General features: G+C 47.2%; 1 protein-coding gene across 1 annotated transcript in view; it reads right to left on the reverse strand.

The window, feature by feature from the left end:
* Positions 1-381: 381 nt before the first annotated feature.
* Positions 382-17,263, reverse strand: part of ITGB3 (integrin subunit beta 3) — a 107,867-nt gene continuing 90,985 nt past the window's right edge. The window contains exons 14-15 of the mRNA XM_075350291.1: positions 7,205-7,371; positions 382-3,030 (exon numbers count right to left, since the gene is read on the reverse strand). Coding sequence (XP_075206406.1) covers positions 2,959-3,030; positions 7,205-7,371 — 239 coding nt within the window. The 3' untranslated portion in view covers positions 382-2,958. The remainder of the gene's footprint in view (positions 3,031-7,204; positions 7,372-17,263) is intronic.

Raw genomic sequence — 17,263 nt, forward strand, 5'->3', positions numbered from 1 at the left:
CCAGCGCTAAGCGGTGTAGGCCCGTAACCAAGGTAAATATCGGGTAACCAAGGTAAACATCGGGTGCTTTGCTACCCGATATTTAGTCTGGTTACGTGTGCAGGGAGGCCGACACTTCCCCGCTCGGCCCCGCCCCCTCCCGCACTCCGCACATGTGTGTACACACACACACTCACCTGTCCCCAGCTATGCAGACCGCAGCACTGCCACTGACATCCTCAGCGCCTGGCCCCCGCCCCCCACTCGGCTCCGCCCCCTCCTGCATTCAGCATGTGTATACATACACACACACACACACACACACCTGTCCTGCAGTCCCTGCGGCACTGACGTCCTCAGTGCCACGGCCCCGCTCGGCTCCCCCCCCCCCCCGAACTCCGCTCCCCGCACACAACGGAATCCGACAAAGAATTCTGTTCTTTGTCATCCGTTGTACAGCGTTGAACAGCGCATCAGTCACATGCGTCAAGCGACGCATGTGACTGATACAAAACAACGGAAATGTGAACTTAGCCTAAGGGTGAATCCACACTAGCCGTTCTCTTTATGATGCCTTGACATGTAAGCAATGGTTCTAACCATATATCTTGGATATACAGTTGTCAGCTATGGATATATGACACAGCTCATTGCTATATGTCAAGATTGTTGCTATGGCAAAATTACTGTTTTATGAAAGGAGGTAGCTCATTAGGCGCTTGTTCCTTAAAAAAAAAAAAAATTTTTTTTTTTGTTTTACAGATCTGATGTGCCAGTCATGACAAATCTATCATAGAAGACAAATAAAAGTCAGGCACTGGGGGCATGTAAGAGCAATTGGAAGAAGCCATCTAAGTGCACTGACACGCCCCTGTGCACTTCCAGCCTGATTTGTATATGGCATATATTGATGATTTCTTATGATTGGTACATACAAAAAGCTATTCTTTTATCCATTATTGGGGGGACAAGCGCCTGCCTATACAGCCGTACCACTATTTTTTTTAAAATGTGCTGGTATGTTCCATTTAAAGGGAACCGGTCACCAGGTTTTTCTATTATAAGATGAGGAAACCACCAGTGAGCCCTTATATACAGTATTCTAGAATACAATATAAGAGCCCAGGCCACACTGTATAACATAAAAAAGACCTTTATAATACTCACCTAGGGCGCGGTCCGGTACGATGGTCATCAATGCTCTCGGTCCAGTGTCTCCTCTATCTTGTGCAAACATGGCCCTCCTACCCAGCCCCGTGTGCATGATTTGTTCTGAGTCATTCTCAGAGAGGTCTTTACTGCGTCCCTGCGCATGGGCACTTTGATCTGCCCTGCTGAGGCAGAGCAAAGTACTGTAATGTGCAGGTGCAAGAAAAGGTCAAAGACCACCCGCGCATGCGCACTACCATACTTTGCTGTGCCCTCAACCGGGCAGATCAAAGTGGGAATACACAGGAGTGCAATGGAGACCTCTGTATCCATGACAAAGGACATGTAATGCACACGGGGCTGAGCAGGAGGACGGCGGTCGCACAAGTTGGAGGAGGTGCCGGACTGACAGCGACACCCATAGGACCGGACCGCCCCCCTAGGTGAGTATTATAAAGGTGTTTTTTACATTATTGAGCGCGGGCTGGGCCCTTATATACTGTATTCTAGAATCCTATATGTAAGAGCTCACTGGCGGTGGCCGCAGGTCAAAACCTGGTGACAGGTTCCCTTTAGGAAAATTACAGAAGGCAAGGGAGACTTATATAACACTGAGAAAACTGTTCATCAATTATCTGTACAAGTAGTAAAATAGAATATTACCCCCATAGATCTAGTCAGTGGCAGGAGTGTAACTATAAGCGGTTGCAATTGCACCTGGGTCCTGGAGTTTACGAGGGACACAAAAAGTTCCTTTGGCCAATATGACACGACCAACACTATTTACCCTTATTGTTTTTATTTTTATTACTTAAATGCATGTAATTTTAGCTTAAAATAATTTTTGTAACTGGGTTTCATTAACAATTTTGCATTGTTGCTGATTGAAGAAGGCGTTAACTGACACTATCAGTGAGTTTGTTCTGATGGTCCAATGTGAGAGTTTTTAGAGCTTTTATCTATCTTTTTCTGAGCTTCTTTCAAGCTTACATTAATTAGTAAAAGCCAAATAGTGCAAAATCTTTAATGAAACTTAATGGTAAAAATGATTTTTAGCCACAAATGCATGCTTTAAAGTAAGAAAAAAAAAAGTGACCCCCAGAGGGGGACAACCCCTTTATAGGCCCCCGATAGTTAGGAGCCCCACTGGAGTATTTGGATTGGGTCCTGCTTTTAGTTACACCACTGGTCAATGACTTTTGGTACCTTCTTGTTCTCGGCCTCTATTGATGCACATCAAGTTTACATCCTAAGGATACTTCCACTTTAATAGGTAAAATGTCGGAACTCTGTAGCTTCATAGAAACCAACTTAAACAATACGGGATACGCCATATATTGGTGAATCCAATGTGAGTGGACATTTTACAAATTCTATGTCCCATTCAAAGTTTGTTCTTTTAGCTAAGATATGAAAGATGTAACAGTTCGTTATTCCGTTGATAAGTCTTATGGGTGGAGTGAATACGAGTTTCGTCCTGTTTGGGCAGGGGTCTGCCGTGTGCTGCGAGGTTGGCATTCCTGAGATACCTGTTGGATTTAGCTACAAAAAAAAAATCATCTTCTGATCTTGCTGAAACAAATAACGTTTTAGTGCTCAGAGCTGGGATGTGTCAGCTACTCAGGGCCTCTGACGTATAGACACAATCAGATTTGTGCAGGGATGTAACATTTCCAGCAGAGCCCTTTATATATGGTACAATGGTAGAAGCAGTGCAGAGGAGCACATGGCGGTGGCACCTGCTCCATAGTAGCCCGTGCATGTATGGGCTTCACAGTAGGGGCTCTTGTCCTTTTCCAAATTAGTCCATTCATTCTTCAGTGACTTTGATCACTCCGGGTTCCCGCGATATGTTATGTTGGTGAAGGTGGACGTGGCACCCTTGTATAGCGGGTTGTGAGCCTGAAACAAGAAAACTGTTAGTAGGCGGTAACTAGCTCTTTCAGTTATGTGGTACATATCATAGACGACCTCTAAACTCTCCTTAGGCTATGTTCTCACTGAAAAATTTGAGGCATTTAAAAAATAAAAACATTGAGTTTTTAAAGGAGAAACTGCTTCAGAAAATGCACTATTTTTGTGAGTTTTTGGAAAAGTTTCTTCTCCTGAAATATTTTGAAAGAGTTATTTTTCCTAACAAAACCCAAGAAATAAAAAAATAATATGGACATACACCCTGCTGTAGACAAGTAAAAAGCAATAGTGCATATAAATAAGCTTAGTAAGCACTATTTTTGATAAAAAAAAAAGTGTAAAGACATCCCACCGCAACGATGTGTACCCAAATCAGGACGGTACCTACCCTATCTAGTATTAAACCTTACCATGTGTCAGAACAGACCTCAATCTGAATAAGGGCAGAGTTTCAAGAGTTATTTTTCTTGTAGTGTTTGCAGCCTTTTGATTGGCCAGTACCTAATTTGGAGCGGATTCTAACAGTAGCCACTTTAAATAAGTGACATACCCTTTCTTTTTCTTCCATTAAATGTTTTTCAAAACCTCAGAAAAAACTAAGCTCAATAATTGAATGAATGCGGGTCCATTAGAATTATCAGCATCCCTGGAGGTGCTTCTGATTTGTTGACCTGACCACGTCAATCGTGTGTTAATGGTGAAACAATAAAATTGGGCCAAGCCTACTAATCAAAAAAAGCACTTGTGATCTCGACAAGTAGGAGGAGATACACAGGCGCCTCTGATCACTACCAAAGTGATAATTGGACTAGGGTCCAGTGAATCTTTTTTCTCAACTCTAAACTGTATCCAAATATAGAAGACAGAAGTGATAATAAACCTCTCCTGTCTTCTCTTTGTTGTCCCTGGTTCTGTCTGATAGCTGGATACTTGACCTGCTCCTGTTAGGCTGCTTTCACACCTCCGGTTTCTGCAATGCGGCACACTCCGGCACTTTGCAGGAAAATCGCAACCGTTTTTTTTTTGCTGCCGGTTGCGATTTTCCTGCATAGACTTTAATTAGTGCCGCATTGTGCCGCATGGCCTTGCGTTCCATCCGGTTTTTACCGCATGCGGCAGATTTAGCCGATGCGGCGGCCGGATGGAACGTTGCCTGGCACGTTTTTTCGTGCGGCAAAAAAAAACCGCATCGCGCTGCATTCGGCCGATGCGGCGCATTTTTCAATGCATGCCTATGGCGGCCGGATGCGGCGCGATGCGGCAATAACCGCATCCGGCCGCCGCATGCGGTTTTTGCCACTGCGCATGCTCAGTAGCATGCCGCAAGCGGCAAAAACCGGACGGGCCGCAAAGGAAAAACTTATGCAAAGGATGCGGTGTTTTCACCGCATCCGTTGCATAGCTTCCACAGCCGGATTGAGCCGCAGAGCTCAAGCCGGATGTGTGAAAGCAGCCTTACATGGCAGGAGCTTTAATCCTGTGTCATAAATTCACAATGGCAAGTGATTAAAGCCCTTCACTGGTCGTTATCAGGTTAGTAAATACTTATATTCTTCCTACTAATCTGTATTGTGCTATATCCATGTTATTCTTCCTGGAAAGGTAAGAATACATTGACAACTAGGTTTTACTACCTCCCTTGACAAAGAGGTGTGTTTCTACACAGTCTGACATGCTGAACATTGATTAGACAGTATCAGTTTGTATACAAACACATACGGATTTGCTGGAAGCTAAGGGGTACTTCACACACAGCGAGATCGCTACTGAGATCGCTGCTGAGTCACGTTTTTTGTGACCTCATTAGCGATCTAGCTGTGTGTGACACTGAGCAGTGATCTGGCCCCTGCTGTGAGATCGCTGCTCGTTACACACAGTGCTGGTTCGTTTTTTTATTGTTGCTCTCCCGCTGATAAGCACACATCGCTGTGTGTGACAGCGAGAGAGCAACAATCCTGAATGTGCAGGGAGCAGGAGCCGGCATCTGACAGCCTGCGGTAAGCTGTAACCAAGGTAAACATCGGGTAACCAAGGTGGTTACCCGATATTTACCTTTGTTACCTTGCTCCTCAGCTCTCACACTGCCAGTGCTGGCTCCTGCTCCCTGCACACGCTAAGCTAAGCGGTGTGAGCTGGTAACTAAGGTAAACATCGGGTAACCATACCCGATGTTTACCTTAGTTACCAGTGTCCGCAGCTTCCAGACGCCGGCTCCGTGCAAGCGCAGCGTCGCTTGCACGTCGCTGCTGGCTGGGGGCTGGTCACTGGTCGCTGGTGAGATCTGCCTGTTTGACAGCTCACCAGCGACCATGTAGTGACGCAGCAGCGATCCTGACCAGGTCAGATCGCTGGTGCGTCGCTAAAGTGTGACGGTACCCTAAGGAAATATGTGACCCCCCAGCGATCAGCTGTAATCTGTAAATTTATCAACAAGTGTTTAATTCCTTCACAGCACTCCTATAGGAGAAATGAGGCATTACACAGTTTAAATCAATAGGCTATCCATATAATGCATGGACACACTGAGTTCTCCAATTTGAGATATCCTCTTTTTATCTGCCATTCATTCTGGCTATTAGATAAGGGACCTAAGCTGGGGACCCTCCTCTATTAACTCAAAATTTCTTACTACGGTATTAGGTAATGGCTTTAATAATGCAGGAGACCCTTTTAATGTTGTGCTTTGGGACTATTAGTAATACCCCACATGATAATATGGTACCCCCAGGAATGTAAGAAGGGCACTCAGAATTATTTAATTACATCTGATGTGCCAATCATCCTGGTACATTTATTAGGTAGTAAATCCAACATGTCTGATGACAAAGAAGCGTATGCAAAATTTCCAATTTCTTAAAGGGATTTTCCCATAAAGTTTTTTTTCATTTAAGCCCTAGCAGGAATTTTCACCTTTTCCAGACTACAGCTTAAATATAAGCCCTACCCCGAAAATAAGTCCTAATTGCGGTTCAACAACAAAGTGTCCGTGCAGAAAAAAAAATTAAAGAATACTGCATGACATTTCATTAAAGAAAGCAAACAACCCCAAAAGAAGACAGACCCTGCAATTATACTTACCAGACCCCGAACAGGAGGCTGTGGAACAGGAGGACCTGCGGTGGAACATGCACACACGCACGCGCACCCAGATACTGTGCTGCTCTGGGTACCTGGGACACAGTGGCACGCGAGGCCCTGCGGTGGAATGCATTGAGGACATGCAGTGGAATGTATCGATGCGTTCCACCACAGGTCCTCGTGTGCCACTGAGCTGCTGGCTGGCAGCAGTATGGTACTAGTAGATCTTTCTGTGTGTATGATGTTCCTGCAATCTGAAGTGTGTCTGTGTGAGTGCTGGCTGGAAGCGGGGGAGAACCGCTTTGAAGCACACAAGGACCTGCTGGGAATGCCTGCTGTGGACTGCAGGAGGATTGCAGAAAGACCTGGGAGCGACGCAGATATCTGAGGTCTAATAAGTATCATTCTCTTGGGAGGGGTCTGCCTTTTTTTGGGCTTAAACTTACTTCCAACCCGTGTTTCCCCAGAACTAAGTCCTAGCACATTTTTCAGGGCAAAAAATATTATAAGACACAGTGTCTTATCTTCAAGGGAAACAGGGTAGTCATATGACTGCTGCAGTCAATCACAGGCTGGAGTGGTATCATGTCTTCCGAACATAGCAGGCATCACTTTAGCTGGGGGAGCCTCCAGAGCAGACTGCGCTGGATCCATAGGGGCGCCGGTAGGTTTTACTTTAAGTGTATATAAGCCTTAAAAAATTTTTTTGTGCATCAGACATTCCCTTTAAATGTCAATATTGACTAGAGAGCTAAAATTACCGTACGTGCCTAACTTTCTGGAGAATTTTCCCTTGAAAAATCTTAATGATCTTAATTAGCAGCATAAAGGACATTTCCAAGTAACGGCAGGAAGTCTTTATACCCCAAGGGCTGAGCCCTGACCTTACGTTTCCCAGTTCATCTCTCTTCAGAAAATGTGCTTCTGCCACCCAAGAGCATTTGCAGAAGAAAATCCCATCATACTGCGCTATTTGCACAGATTCATTGTTACAAAGCTGCCGCTGTTATCAGACTATGCCTGCCATATAGGTTTTTTTTTTTAACCATCAATTATTTATTATCAGTAAGGTTCCCATTCTCACCGTGTCCCACTTAGCTTTCGACCTCTCCTCTTCAAATTTGGCAAATTCACGACGGTCATGGATGGTAATGAGCAGCTTCCAAATAAGCAGCGCCACCAGTCCCACAAGCAATATGGCACCCATGACAGACATTAAAACCACCAGGATGTCAGGACCCTGAGGACATTCTGTGGGGAATAAAAGTGATAATACATTTCATATTTTGCATATTTAATATCTTATCATTGCTACACAGACGCTTTACCTTCCTTATGAAATGTATATAAAGAGGAATAAAAAATTGTTTAAAAGAACTGAAGTCCTCAGTGGTTGATACCTTTTAATGGCTAACTGAAAAGATGGTAATAATAGCAAGCTTTCAAGGCTACATAGGTCTCTTCTTCAGGCTCAATATAGCACAAAATCTGAAGAGTCACATATTTATACACAACAGGACATAGAATGCGGTAGTAAATAAAACAAGTTATGCGAAGCAGAACTATCACTATGGCAAGAGGACAAACTGTTGTGGCCATAAATATTGCTGCAGTTCAAAGATAAGTAGTGTGAAAGATTTATTGTCCTCTGATTAGGGTCTGGTCCAGAGCTGTGATGCCCCCAGATGGTCTGAGGAGCACATCTCTTAATTGATGAAAAAGACATGGATTCATGTCTTTTTACATCAATTAAGAGATGTGCTCCTCAGAGCATCCGGGGGCATCACAGCTCTGGACCAGACCCTAATTAGAGGACAATAAAACTTTCACACTGCTTATCTTTGAACTGCAGCAATATTTAGGCTATGTGCCCACGTAGCGTATTTTCATGCAGTTACGCTGCACTCTGCACCGCAGCGTAACTGCATGCGTCCTGCGTCCCCAGTACAATCTATGAAGATTGCGCGTAATCCATGCCCATGTGGCGTATTAGAACACAGCGCGTCGGCTACAGCCGAAGTGCTGCGTTTTAAAAAGCAACATGTCACTTCTTTCATGCGCTTTGGATGCAGGTCCCGATCTGTCTATGGGAGAGGCTGCATCCAGAGCGCATGAAATCGGCTTTTCATTCCGGACTGTTTCTGCAGCGATTTGAAGTGCACATGTGCTGTTCAAATCGCCGCAGAAATTTCTGCAGGGACAGAACGCAACGTGGGCACATAGCCTTATGGGCACAACAGTTTGTCCTCTTGCCATAGTGATAGTTCTGCTTCACATAACTTGTTTTATTTACTGCCCCATTCTATGTCCTGTTGTGTATAAATATGTGACTCTTCAGATTTTGTGTTATATTGAGCCTGAAGAAGAGACCTGAGTAGTCTCGAAAGCTTGCTATTATTACCATCTTTTCAGTTAGCCATTAAAAGGTATCAACCACTGAGGACTTCAGTTCTTTTAAACATTTTTTATCTCTACTGGCTAACACGGTACAAAGATATACTTCACCTGCTTTAAAAAGGAATGTAACTTTTTTTTTTTCTTTTAATACATTTGCATGGAAACTTGTGAAACTTTGAGAATCACTGCATTGGAGTGAATCTGTCAGCAGGTTTTTGCTCCCCCATCTGAGCACAGCATAATGTAGAGACAGAGACCCGGATTCCAGAAATGTGTCACTTACTGAGCGGTTTGCTATCATTTTGATAAAATCAATGTTTTCTCTGCTGCAGACTTAACAGTTATACAGAACTCATGAATATGCTGGACTACCTGCAGCACGCCAAGTAGTATTCTAATGATAAAATCACTGATTAATCAGCAGTAGATTATCAAAATTACACTAAGCAGCCCAGTAAGTGACACATTGCTGGAATCAGGATATCTGCCCCTACATTATGCTGCTTTCATATTACGTGGCAAAAACACTAGTGACAGATTCCTTTTAATACCAGAATGTTTTCATGTAGCAAACATGGTGAACCCCTGTGTGTCAGTAAGGGCTCGTTGACCAGACCTATCTTGGATCACAACAACTTCATGGAAATATATGAAAATGTCACGCTCGGGTTGGAGAGCTGTGACCAGTCCGTGCATTTTGATCCAACATTGTATCAAATTACATGGCTGTGTGAAAAAGCCTAATTCTGGGAATAAGCTGCTGCAGGAGTCTGTTCTGATGAGCCCAACACTCAGAGGATAAGACAGCTGCTGATCCTTCACTGCCATCATCTGTACTCCAAATCAGTAAGTTCTACTATCAATGTAGGTAAAGGCAGGCAAAGAGACCTGGGAATAGCAGGGATTTGGAAGTCACTTACAGGAATGAAGTCAAATTTTTGCCTAATAAAGTTATTTGAAAAGTTTCATAAAGTTCCATACTGGACAAATATATATTGAAGAAAAAAAATAAAGATTAGTTGATTCTGAAAATAGCCAAACTATATTGTGATTGCAGTGATGTGTTGGTAGCATCTTAAAGGGTCACTCCACACGATTAGGAATAATGTTCTGATTGTGGAGGTTTTGATTACTGAGACCCCACCATATCCCTCTGATTTGGACTGAAGCTGCGGCTGAGAATGCACACCTCTGACCAGATTCATTCTCTATGGGCCTGCGGTTAATAGTTAATAGCCTTATTTCAACAAGAATCTTATTCTCTGCGGTTAAATATGAAGAATTTAAATCTTGTCCGCACTTTTTCCTGCCTTGTTACAGCTTCACCCATACTAGTATAGTTCTAACAGATCTCCCATATGAGCCAATCTCTTTCAGCAGGTCAAGGGTTAAAAATCTCTGCCTCTGGATTTTAGTTGCAGCCCATTAGAAGGGGCAGGATAAATTCCAGTAAAGTTTGTTTTTCTCACGCACCTCCCTCCCAGCATCTGGGACATGTAAGAGAATGCGGCAGTGGGTGGGAATTAGAAATTAAGCAGGAAATTAATTCTGAGTGAAAATCCTTTACAACATCGCCAGCCCCCTGCTAGTTGGATATTTATAGGAGCTCTCCGGTGATTTTTATTTTTTTCCCTTTATTAGCAATCTTGGATGTGTAATGAGTCCAGTAATAGGGTACGTGCCCACGATCAGGACCCGCTGCATCCTGGACGTGGCTGGTTCTGACCTGTGGTGCTACGAGCCTCTTCCGTAGGAGACCGCAACCGTCTATGCCCACGATCAGGATTTGGGGCGCTGCAGTCTCTCGCTTGTGTTCTCCTTATGGAGGACGCTTGCGACTTTGCAGCAAAAAAACTGACATGGTTACTGTCGCAGGCGGGGAGGACGCCGTCGCTGCTGCGCTCTCGCTAACGCTCGGGTCCGGCGCTGCTGCGGCTGCTCGGTGGATCGAGCGGTGGGCCGGATCCGGGGACTCTAGCGGCGCTCCTCGCCCGTGAGTGAAAGGGGTGGTTGGTTTGGGGGATTTAGTCCGTGACGCCACCCACGGGTCGTGGTGAAGATAGGCAACACCGCTGCTGATGACGGGGATCCCGGGAGCGATGGTAAGGAGCAGCTGGGATGTTGTTTTCCCCCTCCGTGGGTAGGGGGTCGGTGGTCCCGGGGCCCGATGATGTGACGGGGAAGCAGGGTCGGTGAGGTGCAGGGTTGCAGGGACAGCGCGGCGCGGTGCCGGATGGCACGGGTGTACTCACTCAGCAAGAAAGGTACAAAGTCCTCGGTAAACCAAACGGCTGGATGGACGAGTCCCGCAGCCGGCTGCAGTGCTTCTCCCCGGACAGGTGATGGCGGCTGTCTTTCCCTGCACCTTAATGTTCTCTTTCTGACTACTATGGATTCCAACGGTAGTCCGCTCCCCGGTGTATGGGTACCGGAGGAGCCCGTTTGCCCGCAGACGCTGGCACTTGGGTCTCTAGCCTTATGCGGTAGCTGTATACCCTCACGGTGTGGGCTGTTGCCTTCAATCGGGACTTTTCCTGTTGTGAAACCCCTGGGGTTCCAGTCACATTCGGATTTGACTATTGTCGGCGGCTCCAAGCCTGGTCGGGGTCCGATGGCCCTGCCTGTGTGTGCTGGCTTCACTTCGCTCCCCGGTCGGTAACGGCGGGCCGTTGCCCATCCCCGGTCCTACGGTTCCGCGTTGCTCCACCACTCCTGCAGACGGCCACCACCGTATGCCAACCTTGCTGTCAGTGCCTGGGCCACAAACCCAGACACCCAAGTGCTTGTTCCTTTCACTTCAACTCCTAAAACTCAACTGTCACTTTTCCTGCCTCCAGGCCTGTGAACTCCTCGGTGGGTGGAGCCAACCGCTTAGCTCCGCCCCACCTGGTGTGGACATCAGACACTGGAGGGAGGCAACAAGGATTTTTGTTTGGCTGGTGTCCCTGTCTAATGGGGGTGGGGGTGTTTGAGTGTTATCTGTGACTACCTGGCTAGGCCAGGGCGCCACATTACGACTCGGAAAGTCGCACCACAGGTCAATTTTCGCTGCGGGCAGTACACGCACAGGGAACATGGAATTTCTAGAAATCCCATCCACTATGCTTGTACTGTCTATCTAGGAGGCCGCATGGCACATGAAATACATAACATAGAGTAGGACCCCCTATTGAGATTTGCCATGACGTGGCAGGGGTGGCTCAAAGAATTGATCAATTATTTGCTAAAAATCTAATTTTGTATTTTGGTACAGTTGTAATAAATCTGTGAATTTGCACTTTTATATGATGCTGGCCACTCTCAGATCGTGCTGGCTCCCCTTTCTATGCTTGTACTGTACAACGCAGTGTTTTGGACATAGTGGAAACACGCTACATAAAAAATGCTGTAAATACTGATCGTGGGCATGCACTCATATACTCACTAGTGACTGTCTTCTGCTGTTTTTAGCTGCACTCTGGTCCGTACCAGCACCACGTGACTGCATTTGTGGCCTGCCGGATCACACAGTATCTGCTGTGTGGAGCCATCGTTACTTACTCAATGGAAGTCTATGAGACTGAGAACAGGGTCTATAGCCGCGTTATGATTCTTTTTAGGTTTGCATCAAGAATATTTAAAAAGTGACATTCACTCTACCCAGCAGGTCACAAATGTGGTCATGTGATGCTGCAACGGACCAGAGTGCCGCTGAAAACTACAGAAAATGGGCAGCACAGTGGCTCAGTGGTTAGCACTGCAGTCTTGCAGAGTTGGGATCCTGAATTCCAAACCCACCAAGGACACAATCTGCAAGGAGTTTCTGTGTTCTCCCATGACTGCGCGAGTTTCCTCCAGGTTCTCAGAGTTCCTCCCACACTCCAAAGACAATGATAGGGAATATATATTGTTTGCCCCAATGAGGACAGTGATGACCACATCTGTAAAGTGCTGTGGAATTGATAGCACTATATACCGTATTTTTCGCTTTATAAGACGCACCTAGGTTTTAGAGGAGGAAAATTTAAAAAAAAAATTGAGCCAAATAGTGTGCTAAAACATTTTAGTGAAATAAAAAAAAACCATTATTTTAACAATTTAGACTCAACAGGAGGGTCTGTTATGGGGGGATCTGTGGATGATGCACTGCTGTGGGGAACCTGTGGATAACGCACTGCTATGGGGGACCTGTGGATGACACTGCTATGGGGGACCTGTGGATGACACTGCTATGGGGAACCTGTGGATGGCGCACTGTTATGGGGAACCTGAGGATGATGCACTATTATTGGGGACCTGTGGATGACACTGCTGTGGGGGGATCTGTGGATAACGCACTGCTATGGGGGACCTGTGAATGACGCACTGCTATGGGGGACCTGTGGATGACGCACTGCTATGGGGGACCTGTGGATGACGCACTATTATGGGGGAAATGTGGATGACGCATTGCTATGAGGGACCTGTGGATGACGCACTATTATGGGGGACCTGTGGATGACGCACTATTATGGGGGACCTGTGGATGACGCACTATTATGGGGACCTGTGGATGATGCACTGTTATGTGGGATCCGTGGATGACACGGCTATGGGGGACCTGCATGATGCACTTTTATGGGGATCTGGGACTACCACCCCCCTCATCCTTAGGAATACACCCATGTACTGTATACCATACATGGCTGTATTCTGAAAGATGAGGGGGGTGATAGTCACATTTACACTTTGGCCACTACATTAGTCTCTCCCTGGAGTGTTTACACTAAAGGACTACAGCCCCCATCATCCTTCAGAATACACCGATTGATACAGTATATTCTGAAGGCTGACGATGGGGGTTGTGTTCCCCTTCAGTGTTTTTTGCTCACCTATTAGGACCCTTCGTTCAACTGATAACATTTGTCAGGCTCAGATCACTGATTGGTGGAGGCAGCTCTGCAGAAGTTGTCTCCACCAATCAGCATCCAGCCCTAGCGAGGAGAGGGAGAATCGTTCTTCTCTCTCTCTCCTCTTTCTTATGATAGTCTCAGTCTGCTGTGGAGATCTAACATGGAGCCCGCGCATGCGCAGATCGCGATCTTCGAGAGCCGCGATCTCTATCTGCGCGATGGACTTCAGGAAAATGGCTACGGAAGGCAGCGCATGCGCAGATGGAGATCTCGCTTCTCCGAGATCTCCATCTGCGCCTGCGTCACCTCCGTAGCCATATTCCGGAAGTCGCGTTGGAGGCAGCGCAGGCGCAGATAAAGATTTCGGCTATGGTGACCGCCACCGCAGCCGATTGCCGGGGGATCCATGGCGGCCGCCACCGCAGCCGATTGCCGGGGGATCCATGGCGGCCGCCACCGCAGCCGATTGCCTGGGGATCCATGGCGGCCGCACCAGCCTCCTGTGACTCACTCCACCGCCGCATTACTGCCCGGTAAGTTACATTCACTTTCTAAGACGCACCCCTGTTTCCCCCACAATTTTGGGGGAAAAAAAGTGCGTCTTATAAAGCGAAAAATACAGTAAGTGAGTAATACAAGTAAAAAAATAAAACAAAAAACAAATATGGTGACCAGAAGGCAGAAGTTATGTCACAAGCTCTCAATGTAACTCTATGAATGCCAGAAAGAGGCTCTTATAGACTCCATGAAACACTGGAGCCGCCCGTAGGTTACAAATTGCCAGATACTGACCGGAGCAACATTGTAAATGGATGAAGACGGTGGCAGGTGAGTATAAGACAGAAGGCAGGGGACTTCTATCCAAACACTTTTCCAATGGTGAAATAGAAAAAAAAACAACTTGAGTGGTGCTTTAACAATGTATCCATTAAAAATAGATGAAACACTGAAGTACAAAGTCTATCTCTGTGTTATCCAGTTTACCAGAGAGTAGTAGAGAATGGGTTTCACAGCCGCGCCAAAAGACTACTGGATTCTTCTCAGATTAATGTTTCTTTTATTTCATAACAGGTCAAGTCTACGCGTTTCAGAAGGACACAGCTCCCTTCTTCAGGACAAACCAGCAAAGAATCATCAAATCTGATCAAAAATTTGAGATTTGATGATTCTTTGCTGGTTTGTCCTGAAGAAGGGAGCTGTGTCCTTCTGAAACGCGTAGACTTGACCTGTTATGAAATAAAAGAAACATTAATCTGAGAAGAATCCAGTAGTCTTTTGGCGCGGCTGTGAAACCCATTCTCTACTACTCTCTGTTATCTGCCTCTTGGGGACCGCTGCCGGGACTTGGTGTTACATGCTGCTATAGGTGTTGTGACTGTCACAACCCGAATTGGTGAGTAGGATTATTCTTTGCTTCACCCTATATATATTGGGGTAAGACCCTATTGCGCTTTCTTTTTCCACAGTTTTCACTTATCCAGTTTACCGGCTCCTCATAGACTGTAAAGGGGTTGGCCAATGAAGACAAGTTATCAGTTAACCACAGGATAGGTTATAACTTGTTGATCAGTGGGGATCCCAGTGCTGGGACCCGCATCAGTAGGCATCATGGAGCACGTTTATCCCCATTAGGCCAAAGTCACACTTGCGAGTGACTTGGTGATTCTCGCATTGGCATCACCCGGCACGGTCACACACTCTCCGGATAGGAGCGTCTCAGCTGCATAGAAATATACAGCCTCCTGTCAGGAGAGTGTGCGGCCGTGCCAGTTGATACCGATGCGAGACTCGCCAAGTCACTCGCAAGTGTGACTCTGGCCTTAGAGTGTATTGCACTGCACATGCTCGATTGCTCCTCCCTTCATTCCCTGTAGGATTGAGGTGTGCTTTCCGGCGACCCCACAGAGAAGGAATGGAGCAAGGCCTGGAAGTCCGACCTCTCATTCTGTTTTGTAATAGAGATAAAAGTTCCCACTTCTGCCAATCGGTGCAGTTTCCAGTGGTGGGACACCAATCAGCAAGTTATTACCTATCCCATGGATAGGTAATAACTTGTTTTCAACGGAAAACCTCTACTATGGCCAGTTCTGCTTCTCACGGAATGGAGCACTCAATCACGGAATGGAGACATGGATCCATTTTTAAAACTGATGTGTGTACGGATCAATGAAACTCTGTGTGTCCATGTTCTGCTCAAGAAAAAAAATGGACAGTATGAATGTAGCTTAATATGTACAGGGGCTTTAAGTAATAAATGTCACTACAATAAAAAATAATTTTGGAGAAATTTTAAAACCAAACCCTATTTAGTGATATTCCTCTCTTATTCCTCCTGGTAGTACAAGATTAAACAAGTCATGATATGACAGTCAAGTGTGGCGCCCTGGACAAGCCAGGGGCCACAGGTAACAACACACACACACACACACACCCCCACCCTCAGCAGTGCACAGCAGTCATCCCCAGTGAGACCTGATTTCTTCCTCGGGTTCAGACAGACACACCAGGTGGGCGGAGTCAGGCAGATGGGCACGCCCACCGAGGAGTTTAGCTGGCCTGAGGCAGGAAACAAGCCAGACAAGTCCAGGCAGAGGAAGAGAGAGGAGGTCTGCAGAGAGGCAGACGCAGACTGGGGCCTAGGTTGGAGCCTAGGGCCCTCGTGTAGCAGTCAGGCAGACGGTAGTGGCCGTCTGCGAGAGCCGGGAAGACAGTCTGGTGGAACCGTAGGTAGCCGGGGCTGGGCGGTGGCCCACCGGTACTGCATCGGGGAGCCGGAGCGTACGGAAGGTGCAGGAAAGGACTTACATTACCAACCTGGGGTCAGGGGAAAAACATCGCAGCCGTCTGTGGTACCTGTCCATCCAGCCGTTTGTTTCATCAGAGACTCCGTGTGTGTTACTGGCTGAGTGAGTACCACCGTGCCGTGCGGCACAGCGCTGCTCCTGCGACCCTGCACCTCACCAGGCCCCGTAACCCTCCTGCCATCCATCCCTACCTCATCACCGGGCACCGGGACAACCAACTTCCCTACCCACGGAGGGGAGAATTAACATCCAGGCTGCTCCCTGTCATTGCTCCCGGGATCCCCGTCCAGAGCAGCGGTGGTGTAACCAATCTCACCACAACCGTGGGTGGCGTCACGGACAATATCAAATCCCCACAATCAAAGCCCCTTTTCACTCACAGGTGAGGAACGCCGCTCGAGTCCCCGGGATCCGGCCCACCGCTCGAGCCACTACCGAGCAGCAGCAGCCGGACCCGAGCAGTGGGAGAGCGCAGCGTCCCCTCCTCCGCCCGCGACAACTTGGCGTCACGAACAGGATCTTACCGCTCTGCCGTTTGGTAGAGGTGCGCCTTGTGACCGCCGGAGGTGTCCTGCCGAAAAACTTGAGAAGCCGCCATTTTGGGTGCGAAAAGTCCCCGCTCGAGCGTCTTCCCGAGAAGTGGAGGCGCGAAAGCCAAAACCCCGCCCCTGTAGAGGAGGTGCCAAAGAGACACTAAGGGGGGGGCGGATGGCGTCCGGCCGCATGTGAACCGCGGCTGTGAAAGCAGGGACGCCAGGACTCTGCCAGTATTTGGTTCCTGGAACACCGCTGCGCGAGATGTCCCGTCCGTCCGGCACCGCTGATGACGACGGCTCCGGCAGTCCGCCCGGCCACAACGGCAGCGAAGCACCCATCCCGTTAAGGAATCTGGGCCCGTTCTTGGACTGGGGTCAAGGGGTGCTGCCCACTTCTTAGGGGCAGCATCAGGGCCAGGTTGTTTGGGTGGGTGACTGAAGGACCCGTTCCGTTGCCGTTATTAAAAGTCTTATGCCTCCCGTAAGGGCAGTTGTATAAAAAAAAAAAAAATGCATGCGTGAAAATGTTTTAAAA

Source organism: Anomaloglossus baeobatrachus, chromosome 5, assembly GCF_048569485.1.
Source record: "Anomaloglossus baeobatrachus isolate aAnoBae1 chromosome 5, aAnoBae1.hap1, whole genome shotgun sequence".
NCBI classification, from domain to species: domain Eukaryota; kingdom Metazoa; phylum Chordata; class Amphibia; order Anura; family Aromobatidae; genus Anomaloglossus; species Anomaloglossus baeobatrachus.